The sequence below is a fragment of the Thalassophryne amazonica genome, chromosome 4 (genome assembly GCF_902500255.1).
Source record: "Thalassophryne amazonica chromosome 4, fThaAma1.1, whole genome shotgun sequence".
Classification (NCBI taxonomy): Eukaryota; Metazoa; Chordata; class Actinopteri; order Batrachoidiformes; family Batrachoididae; genus Thalassophryne; species Thalassophryne amazonica.
The window spans coordinates 76,144,690-76,157,033 of NC_047106.1; the positions used below are offsets into that span (position 1 = coordinate 76,144,690).

General features: G+C 42.1%; 1 protein-coding gene across 1 annotated transcript in view; it reads right to left on the bottom strand.

The window, feature by feature from the left end:
* Positions 1 to 12,344, bottom strand: part of si (sucrase-isomaltase (alpha-glucosidase)) — a 309,027-nt gene that overhangs the window by 70,917 nt on the left and 225,766 nt on the right. The window contains exons 34-35 of the mRNA XM_034168783.1: positions 12,181 to 12,271; positions 11,862 to 12,000 (exon numbers count right to left, since the gene is read on the bottom strand). Of these exons, the coding sequence (XP_034024674.1) occupies positions 11,862 to 12,000; positions 12,181 to 12,271 (230 nt within the window). The remainder of the gene's footprint in view (positions 1 to 11,861; positions 12,001 to 12,180; positions 12,272 to 12,344) is intronic.

Consider the following 12,344-nt stretch of genomic DNA (forward strand, 5'->3'; position numbering starts at 1 on the left):
TACCTATGACATGCTCTAATCTCTGTAATAAAATTTTATGGTCAACAGTATCAAAAGCAGCACTGAGGTCCAACAGAACAAGCACACAGATAAGTCCACTGTCCGAAGCCATAAGAAGATCATTTGTAACCTTCACTAATGCTGTTTCTGTACTATGATGAATTCTAAAACCTGACTGAAACTCTTCAAATAGACCATTCCTCTGCAGGTGATCAGTTAGCTGTTTTACAACTACCCTCTCAAGAATCTTTGAGAGAAAAGGAAGGTTGGAGATTGGCCTATAATTAGCTAAGATAGCTGGGTCAAGTGATGGCTTTTTAAGTAATGGTTTAATTACTGCCACCTTAAAGGCCTGTGGTACATAACCAACTAACAAAGATAGATTGATCATATTTAAGATTGAAGCATTAAATAATGGTAGGACTTCCTTGAGCAGCCTGGCAGGAATGGGGTCTAATAAGCATGTTGATGGTTTGGATGAAGTAACTAATGAAAATAACTCAGACAGAACAATCGGAGAGAAAGAGTCTAACCAAATACCGGCATTACTGAAAGCAGCCAAAGATAACGATACATCTTTGGGATGGTTATGAGTAATTTTTTCTCTAATAGTCAAAATTTTGTTAGCAAAGAAAGTCATGAAGTCATTACTAGTTAAAGTTAATGGAATACTCAGCTCAATAGAGCTCTGACTCTTTGTCAGCCTGGCTACAGTGCTGAAAAGAAACCTGGGGTTGTTCTTATTTTCTTCAATTAGTGATGAGTAGAAAGATGTCCTAGCTTCACGAAGGGCTTTCTTATAGAGCAACAAACTCTTTTTCCAGGCTAAGTGAAGATCTTCTAAATTAGTGAGACACCATTTCCTCTCCAACTTACGGGTTATCTGCTTTAAGCTACGAGTTTGTGAGTTATACCACGGAGTCAGACACTTCTGATTTAAAGCTCTCTTTTTCAGAGGAGCTACAGCATCCAAAGTTGTCTTCAATGAGGATGTAAAACTATTGACAAGATACTCTAACTCCCTTACAGAGTTTAGGTAGCTACTCTGCTCTGTGTTGGTATATGACATTAGAGAACATAAAGAAGGAATCATATCCTTAAACCTAGTTACAGCGCTTTCTGAAAGACTTCTAGTGTAATGAAACTTATTCCCCACTGCAGGGTAGTCCATCAGGGTAAATGTAAATGTTATTAAAAAATGATCAGACAAAAGGGAGTTTTCAGGGAATACTGTTAAGTCTTCTATTTCCATACCATAAGTCAGAACAAGATCTAAAATATGATTAAAGTGGTGGGTGGACTCATTTACTTTTTGAGCAAAGCCGATAGAGTCTAATAATAGATTAAATGCAGTGTTGAGGCTGTCATTCTCAGCATCTGTGTGGATGTTAAAATCGCCCACTATAATTATCTTATCTGAGCTAAGCACTAAGTCAGACAAAAGGTCTGAAAATTCACAGAGAAACTCACAGTAACGACCAGGTGGACGATAGATAATAACAAATAAAACTGGTTTTTGGGACTTCCAATTTGGATGGACAAGACTAAGAGACAAGCTTTCAAATGAATTAAAGCTCTGTCTAGGTTTTTGATTAATTAATAAGCTGGAATGGAAGATTGCTGCTAATCCTCCGCCCCGGCCCGTGCTACGAGCATTCTGACAGTTAGTGTGACTCGGGGGTGTTGACTCATTTAAACTAACATATTCATCCTGCTGTAACCAAGTTTCTGTTAGGCAGAATAAATCAATACGTTGATCAATTATTATATCATTTACCAACAGGGACTTAGAAGAAAGAGACCTAATGTTTAATAGACCACATTTAACTGTTTTAGTCTGTGGTGCAATTGAAGGTGCTATATTATTTTTTCTTTTTGAATTTTTATGCTTAAATAGATTTTTGCTAGTTATTGGTGGTGTGGGAGCAGGCACCGTCTCTACGGGGATGGGGTAATAAGGGGATGGCAGGGGGAGAGAAGCTGCAGAGAGGTGTAAAAGACCACAGCTCTGCCTCCTGGTCCCAACGCTAGACAGTCACAGTTTGGAGGATCCAAAAAAATTGGCCAGATTTCTAGAAATGAGAGCTGCTCCCTCTAAAGTGGGATGGATGCCGTCTCTCCTAACAAGACCAGGTTTTCCCCAGAAGCTTTGCCAATTATCAATGAAGCCCACCTCATTTTTTGGACACCACTCAGACAGCCAGCAATTCAAGGAGAACATGCGGCTAAACATGTCACTCCCGGTCTGATTGGGGAGGGGCCCAGAGAAAACAGAGTCCGACATTGTTTTTGCAAAGTTACACACCGATTCAATGTTAATTTTAGTGACCTCCGATTGGCGTAACCGAGTGTCATTACTGCCAACGTGAATTACAATCTTACCAAATTTACGCTTAGCCTTAGCCAGCAATTTCAAATGTCCTTCGATGTCGCCTGCTCTGGCCCCCGGAAGACAATTGACAATGGTTGCTGGTGTCGCTAACTTCACATTTCTCAAAACAGAGTCGCCAATAACCAGAGTTTGATCCTCGGCGAGTGTATCGTCGAGTGGGGAAAAACGGTTAGAGATGTGAACGGGTTGACGGTGTACACGGGGCTTCTGTTTAGGGCTACGCTTCCTCCTCACAGTCACCCAGTCAGCCTGCCTTCCCGACTGCACGGGGTCTGCCAGGGGGGAACTAACGGCGGCTAAGCTACCTTGGTCCGCACCGACTACAGGGGCCTGGCTAGCTGTAGAATTTTCCACGGTGCGGAGCCGAGCCTCCAATTCGCCCAGCCTGGCCTCCAAAGCTACGAATAAGCTGCACTTATTACAAGTACCGTTACTGCTAAAAGAGGCCGAGGAATAACTAAACATTTCACACCCAGAGCAGAAAAGTACGGGAGAGACAGGAGAAGCCGCCATGCTAAAACGGCTAAGAGCTAGTAGCTACGCTAAGCTAGCAGATTCCCAAACAGGGAATCCGACACTAGACAGGCTGTGGAGCAGCACAGGTAACGCACGACAACAGTGCTAAATAAAAATCCACTGGACAGGCTGTGGAGCAGCACAGGTAACGCACGACAACAGTGCTAAAAAAAAATAAAATAAAATTCAAAATCCACTGGACAGGCTGTGGAGCAGCACAGGCAACGCACGACAACGGCGCCAAAACAAAACAAAAAACCACTAGACAGGCTGTGGAGCAGCACAGGTAACGCACGACAACAGTGGTAAAAAAAATAAAATAAAAATCCACTGGACAGGCTGTGGAGCAGCACAGGCAACGCACGACAACAGTGCTAAAACAAAATAAAAATCCACTAGACAGGCTGTGGAGCAGCACAGGTAACGCACGACAACAGTGCTAAAACAAAATAAAAATCCACTGGACAGGCTGTGGAGCAGCACAGGTAACGCACGACAACAGTGCTAAAACAAAATAAAAATCCACTGGACAGGCTGTGGAGCAGCACAGGTAACGCACAACAACAGTGCTAAATAAAAATCCACTGGACAGGCTGTGGAGCAGCACAGGTAACGCATGACAACAGTGCTAAAACAAAATAAAAATCCACTAGACAGGCTGTGGAGCAGCACAGGTAACGCACGACAACAGTGCTAAAACAAAATAAAAATCCACTGGACAGGCTGTGGAGCAGCACAGGCAACGCACGACAACAGTGCTAAAACAAAATAAAAATCCACTAGACAGGCTGTGGAGCAGCACAGGTAACGCACGACAACAGTGCTAAAACAAAATAAAAATCCACTGGACAGGCTGTGGAGCAGCACAGGTAACGCACGACAACAGTGCTAAAACAAAATAAAAATCCACTGGACAGGCTGTGGAGCAGCACAGGTAACGCACGACAACAGTGCTAAATAAAAATCCACTGGACAGGCTGTGGAGCAGCACAGGTAACGCATGACAACAGTGCTAAAAAAAAATTAAATAAAATTCAAAATCCACTGGACAGGCTGTGGAGCAGCACAGGCAACGCACGACAACGGCGCCAAAACAAAACAAAAAACCACTAGACAGGCTGTGGAGCAGCACAGGTAACGCACGACAACAGTGGTAAAAAAAATAAAATAAAAATCCACTGGACAGGCTGTGGAGCAGCACAGGTAACGCACGACAACAGTGCTAAAAAAATAAAATAAAAATCCACTGGACAGGCTGTGGAGCAGCACAGGTAACACACGACAACAGTGGTAAAAAATAAAATAAAAATCCACTGGACAGGCTATGGAACAGCACAGGTAACACACGACAACAGTGGTAAAAAATAAAATAAAAATCCACTAGACAGGCTGTGGAGCAGCACAGGTAACACACGACAACAGTGCTAAAAAAAAATAAAATCAAAATCAAAATCCACTGGACAGGCTGTGGAGCAGCACAGGTAAAAATCCACTGAACAGGCTGTGGAGCAGCACAGGTAACACACGACAACAGTGCCAAAAAATAAAATAAAAATCCACTGGAAAGGCTGTGGAGCAGCACAGGTAACGCACGACAACAGCGCCAAAAAACAAAACAAAAATCCACTGAACAGGCTGTGGAGCAGCACAGGTAACGCACGACAACAGTGCTAAAAAATAAAATAAAAATCCACTGAACAGGCTGTGGAGCAGCACAGGTAACGCATGACAACAGTGCTAAAAAATAAAATAAAAATCCACTGAACAGGCTGTGGAGCAGCACAGGTAACGCATGACAACAGTGCTAAAAAATAAAATAAAAATCCACTGAACAGGCTGTGGAGCAGCACAGGTAACGCACGACAACAGCGCTAAAATAAAATAAAAATCCACTAGGCAGGCTGTGGAGCAGCACGACAACAGTGCTAAAAAATAAAATAAAAATCCACTGAACAGGCTGTGGAGCAGCACAGGTAACACACGACAACAGTGCTAAAAAATAAAATAAAAATCCACTGAACAGGCTGTGGAGCAGCACAGGTAACGCACGACAACAGTGCTAAAAAATAAAATAAAAATCCACTGAACAGGCTGTGGAGCAGCACAGGTAACACACGACAACAGTGCTAAAAAATAAAATAAAAATCCACTGAACAGGCTGTGGAGCAGCACAGGTAACGCATGACAACAGTGCTAAAAAATAAAATAAAAATCCACTGAACAGGCTGTGGAGCAGCACAGGTAACGCATGACAACAGTGCTAAAAAATAAAATAAAAATCCACTGAACAGGCTGTGGAGCAGCACAGGTAACGCACGACAACAGCGCTAAAATAAAATAAAAATCCACTGAACAGGCTGTGGAGCAGCACAGGTAACGCATGACAACAGTGCTAAAAAATAAAATAAAAATCCACTGAACAGGCTGTGGAGCAGCACAGGTAACGCATGACAACAGTGCTAAAAAATAAAATAAAAATCCACTGAACAGGCTGTGGAGCAGCACAGGTAACGCACGACAACAGCGCTAAAATAAAATAAAAATCCACTAGGCAGGCTGTGGAGCAGCACGACAACAGTGCTAAAAAACAAAATAAAAATCCACTGGACAGGCTGTGGAGCAGCACAGGTAACACACGACAACAGTGGTAAAAAATAAAATAAAAATCCACTGGACAGGCTATGGAGCAGCACAGGTAACACACGACAACAGTGGTAAAAAATAAAATAAAAATCCACTAGACAGGCTGTGGAGCAGCACAGGTAACACACGACAACAGTGCTAAAAAAAAATAAAATCAAAATCAAAATCCACTGGACAGGCTGTGGAGCAGCACAGGTAAAAATCCACTGAACAGGCTGTGGAGCAGCACAGGTAACACACGACAACAGTGCCAAAAATAAAATAAAAATCCACTGGAAAGGCTGTGGAGCAGCACAGGTAACGCACGACAACAGCGCCAAAAAACAAAACAAAAATCCACTGAACAGGCTGTGGAGCAGCACAGGTAACGCACGACAACAGTGCTAAAAAATAAAATAAAAATCCACTGAACAGGCTGTGGAGCAGCACAGGTAACACACGACAACAGTGCTAAAAATAAAATAAAAATCCACTGAACAGGCTGTGGAGCAGCACAGGTAACGCATGACAACAGTGCTAAAAAATAAAATAAAAATCCACTGAACAGGCTGTGGAGCAGCACAGGTAACGCACGACAACAGCGCTAAAATAAAATAAAAATCCACTAGGCAGGCTGTGGAGCAGCACGACAACAGTGCTAAAAAATAAAATAAAAATAAAAACGAAAGCGTTAGCAAGCTAGTTAGCTTGCCAACGCTGATGAAGGTTAGCTGATAAAGTGCTCCGTCGCGATGCTTCGACCGTTAGAGGTCTTCTTTAGGCGTTGGAGCACGGTGAAAAAGTAAAAAAAAAAGTAAAAAAGTCTTGAAAAAGACTGTTAATTCAAAGAACTCAAACAGCTCAGTTCAAACAGCTAACAGATACAGCAGAACACCGCTGTGCTCCGGAACAGGAAGACAAAAGCAAAGCAGAGCCTGGCTCAGCTGAAAGCTGGTAGGGTAAAGAGGAACACGCTGCAAGCATCAAGCAGGCCACATCCCATTGTGTGATTGTAGTGTGCACGAGTCATTGAATCAGAGACATTTACAGCATTTTTAAAACATATTTTGAGCATATCTGCTTGTTTCGGTTTTTGTCTGCAATGGGTTGCCCAACAAAATGGTGTTGAGTGATGCATCATGGGCAACCACACCCCTGAAGGTTAAAGAAACAAATCAGTTCTAAGGTTTGAAATATAACAACCACCCCCTCCAAAAAAAAAAAAAAAAAAGCCTTTGTTCCTTGGAAGGTTTTACTGCTCAGTGGTACAAATAACAGACACTGGCTACTGATGATCATGGAATAGAGGTTATAGGCCTTTCACACTGAATCCGTCAAATGCGTGAAAAATCGGTCTAAAAAGCATTATGGGCCTTTCACACTGAATCCGTCAGATGCGTCAAAAATCGGTCTAAAAAACATTATTTTCAATGAGACGCGTTGCGTTTTAGATGCGTCAGATGTGTTGCGTCAAAAGCCGAGCTAAACTGACGCATCTAACGGGAGCGCGCATTGCCGCTTGTCAGCAGGCTGACGGAGTCAAAGTTCAAGCCAATCCAACTTCCAACCTGCTGAGCTGTGACGTACCTTTGCGTTGTCCAATAGGAACGACGCGTCGGGCCAAAACACAGAAGACAGGTGGCAGAAACCGCATTGGCCGCCATCTTGGAAGGGGTGTCCTACCTATGGCAGAAACCACTGATCTCTACAAAATGGATCAGTGGAAACCACTGATCCGTGCAAAACAGAAACATGTCACAGGACTGCTCATTTATGGAGCAGTTTTCTGAAGAAAAATCCTTCGAAATGTTTTTTGTTGTTACCTCATTATTTCTGATTATTGTTAAAAAAGTTTAGAACACTTGTAATTAAAATAGCTAAATAAATCAATAAATGGTTCTTTAGAAACCTTTCGTCTGTAAATTAAAACCACCTGTTATTTCAGATTATTTCATTTCTTGTTTAACATAAGGAACCTCAGACATTTATTTTTAGACAAAATAACATGGAAATTTGTACATTTTTTAAATTCTGGTAGATTATTTATATCTCATTTTAAACAGAAAAACAGACACTGTAAATAAATACTAATGTTTATTATAAATGCAACAGGAAATAATATAACAATGACTGCAGTGTGATTGTAAAGTAGGATTTCTGTGACAAACCTCATGATGATTTATATATATATAGTCATTTCAACTTGTAATTTCGCCAAAATATGTAATTGCCTTTAATGTTGCTATCAGGACAGAGTCATTTCTAAAATATGAATTTGAGCACAATAAGTGGAGAGCTTCTACCTGTGCAAATGTCTTTTGACTTTGATTTTGTGGGCATTTTTAATGATCCGTTCATTTATTGTTAAAATATAAAATGAAACAGCTTTTTAAAAAATAATAAAATAGTTGCTGTTCAAAGAGCCTTTATTTAGAAGCAAGGTGATGTTCTGCTGGATTCTCTGGACCAGATGAAGGTCTCTTCTGCAGGTTTGAACTCTGGTGGTGTTGCTGAAAAGCAGATATATTTTCTTTCGACTGGACTTAGTGGTGTTCAGCTCATCAATGGAAGTTTGGTTGTCTGCACAGCAAATGTTCCTGATTGGGACAAACAAAAATATTTCTTTAAATATAAAGAAACACTAAACAGTTTATATATAAAAAAGGGGGAAAACGAAAAAAAAAAAAAAAAACGATGGAAAAAAACACCTGAAAAAATAAGTTATGTAAAGTTGAGCTTTTGCGGTGTCTGAAAAAAGCTGTAGCTTTATTTGGTAAAAATAAAAAGACTGAACCATTTACAAATTAAAGTGTTCACTCAGATCAACTGTGCTAAAAGGCTACGCTAACGTTAGCCGAACATTAAACCTTCAAAGCAGTTAAGTAAACGTCACGTTTTATTTTTACATTATTCTCACCTCGATAAAGCTGCAGAACTAAACTCCGTTGGGCAAACTGGGACTACGCATATATCCAAAAAGTGGAAGATTTCGGACTGAGTGGGTTTGCTCCATCACCCCGGCTGCCTGCCTCGGTCTGCCCAGTGATGATGCCTGAAGTGTTGTGAAAGTGTAGGAACACGGACGCACAACAGGGGGCGTAAAAGAACGGGCAATGGATAAGCCAAACAGTAACAATTTAATGTTGTAAATTGTGCACAACGGAATACAGACAACAATCAGTTTGGGACTACAGTCAATTACACGTTGGGTGACGTGTGGGCAGGCTTGAGGATAGGAGACGCCCGTCCAGAACTGAGCCGGATCCCACACGGCCCACACCACCAACGGACCTGAAGAACACCGGAGCCGCCAAGTCCTGGGTCCCCAGGTGGTCACCGTCTTCAGCTGTCAGAACTGGTACTGCTGGCAGAGAACAGAAACAGCACAGGTGAGTGTGAGTATGCACACTCAGTAATCCCACAGTCTGTGTTCAGTAAGGAGGGAGCACCTCCACCTCCAATCACACACTCGTGCAGCTCCTGTCTAACCACTTATCTGGTTGGGGTGTGAAGCGAAGCCGTCGCTGATCACACCAAACGCCAATCCCACAGATAAGGCAAACATCACAGGAAAACGGCTGCAAAAGAGTTCAGACTATTATACAGTTTTAAGTCAGCAGAGAAGTTACCTCCAAGGTAGCTGATTTCTCGGCGAGGAGGTGGAGTTGCAGTCCGGCCTTTATGGTGATGGTGATGAGTTGACTGAGTGACAGCTGGTGCTGATGAAGAGTGACTGTCACTCCCAGTGGCTCTGGCGCCCTCTCGTGCTTGAAGCCCGCACTCCAAGCAGGGCGCCATCTGGTGGTGGTGGGCCAGCAGTACCTCCTCTTCAGCGGCCCACACAACATGAAGGCCGGCTTCTCCGTGCGGTTTGGTCCGCTGTTGCGGTTCGATCGTCGGTCCTCCTCGTCCATCCTCCTCCTCGGTCGGCGTCACTCCGAAAAGTAGCTGGAAAAAAAGCTTCTCCCAGCAGGGTGATGGGAGAATCGTTCTACTGCTGTTTTTTAAAGCTTTTTTTGTGGTTCAGGCGACCCAAATTCAAGATGGCGATTGCTGAACTTTTTCAGATTGTGGAAACAGCCAGAGTGTGACGTGGCAATCTCCGCCCCCCACTTTTTTTTTTTTTTGCCACTTCCAAAGCGAAGCATCTGACGTCATCCGACTGATTCAATGGATCCCGATCCTTTGACGCATTGGCCTGATGGATTCAGTGTGAAAGGCCCTTTACTCGCTGTTTTTCTTATAACATAAGCCAGTGATTTTCAACCTTTTTTGAGCCGCGGCACCCTTTTTATATTTACAAATTCCTGCGGCACACCACTGTCATGTGTCACGTGTCACGCACTACTAACTCGACTGTCTCTACATGGTGCGTTAGCACGTTAGCAACACGTGCGGTACAGATATGACATAACATAGTATACTATAGTCATGGAGCTGTATATGACAACTAGAGAGCGCAGTCCCAATGCTGCACACTAAACGAAAACGTCCCTTCATGGACAGCGACATGACGCCTCCTAACCGGGCAAAATATTGACGAAGTTAATGCATTTTCAATGGAGATCCACGACTGGACACACTCAGAAAAATGCTCGCAAAATACGTGTTAAAATGCCATTTTGTCCTGGATATCGAGCCAGTAAAATTAAATTACATTAAATTATGTCAGGAAAGTATTAAACTTACTCTGACACCCACACATTCACAAATATTAGTGTTGAAAGTTACACGGATCTGCGCTGTTAAGCTACGGTGCTCGGCTGAGCTGCTGCTGTGTTCAACGCAGCGCGGCTCCTAAAACCATTACAATACATTTATATATATTAGATTTTTACACAATTATACTTTATTGACAGAGTTTCATTCATGAAGTCAGCGGTGTGTGTGTGTGCACATCTCTGTGTGTGTGGCAGCACAGTGCGGGTCATTAATCTCATTATTTTAAGGTGCAAAAAAAAAAAAAAACTCCCAGTCTTGTTGAACAATTTTTAGTCACTAACGACAAGACTTTTAACTAGACATTGGTCTAGCAGTGGAAAATATCAACTAGACATAAGTGAAATTAATGATCCGTGTCATTGGGCAACACAGGTACGGCAGGAGACATACAGCTGTTTATCATCCAAATATCACGGACAAAGTGACAACAGTAACCAAAACCACTTACTTATGGAAGGAAATATTGTCTCCCTTGTTCCTCCGTTTGTGACTTTGCCAACATGCGCAGCTTTCCGGCATATTCCACCTGTTTCTTGACGAGACTAAGTGAACTTCTATGCACACAAATCACTAACTTGCCCGGAATTAAAATGGCAATCACGCCTCCTTGTCGGCACACGGTTCAGCACTAGTGCGTGCTTTGCTGCCATCTACTGGAATAAAAGAGCATTACACCATCTGCCACACTATTACAGCACATACACCCGATAATGGTGATATTTGATAATTGCCCACGGCACCCCTGACGATCGATCACCCTAGGGTGCCGTGGCACCCCGGTTGAGAATCACTGACATAAGCAACAGATCACAAAAAATAAAGGTGGTCACACACTTTACTTATTGTATTTATTTATAAATATTATGAATAGTGTCTTATGATATACTTACATTATTACACTACAGTAGGATACATGCTATACTTACATTAAAAAGTGCCTCTAGGACTGCATTTATATAGCGCTTTTCCATCTGCATCAGACACTCAAAGCACTCAAAGTGCCTCACATTCACCCCCATGTGAGGGTGCTGCCATACAAGGCGCTCACTACACAGGGGATTAAAAAGGCACTTAGTGATTTTCCAGTCAGGCTGTGATTTGAACCGAGGATCTTCTGGTCTCAAGCCCAACGCCTTAACCACAAGACCATCACCTCCCCATTAAAAACATTACATTACATTATAAAGTGCCTCGACCTTTGTTCAGTGCTACATATAATCTGTCCACCTCTTGTTGCCATTTTCCTGTTAAATATGCTTGTAATAACATTTGCATTGTAACTGTAGACAGATTATGTAAGCTGTGACAATAAATGCTATTTCAACAATTTCATAACTAATTTGTTCATAAGGCCACAGAACAAGCAATATTCTTTAGAGAAGCATTTGCATCTGTTTTGTTCACTGACAACAAAAACATATAGGATTTATATAAATCTTTATTAGAATGCATGCCAAGAATAAAATTGAAAATGCTGAATGTTTAAAAAAAAAAAAAAAAAGCCAATCATGTCTCCCAATATCATTGATGATCCTGATGAACTGCACTTCAACATTTAATTATTTCATTATAATATTTTACACACACACACACACACGCGCGCACTTACTCATAGGTCGGTTTGGTGTGAGACCAGCCATATAGACTGTGCACATCGTAGTGTTTAACAGGTGTGCCATCACTGAGGAACTGCTGGCTGTTCATGCAGAGAGTCTTGTGATTTAGTCCACGTTCTTTAGACTCCAAGGCTTTCGGAGGGTAAAAAAGAAGTAACAGGCAAATAGTAAGTTTAAAGACAGGTTTTAAAATGTTAAAATTATGGATATTATTTTGATTATACTGTGTGTGTGTGCGTGTGTGTGTGTGCGCGCGCGTGTGTGTGTGTGTGTGTGTGTGAGAGAGAGAGAGAGAGAGAGAGAGAGACTCACGCGGCATATAAGGGGGCTTCTCCAAAAGGGGGTTCCCGAGACACTTCCCACCAACTGTGCCATGGACAAAACTGGCAGGTTCGTTCATGTCCTACAAATGAAGATAAAGATTACACGACACAAAAATAAAAGAAATCCAGAGTGAAATCACTGTTTGTAAACAT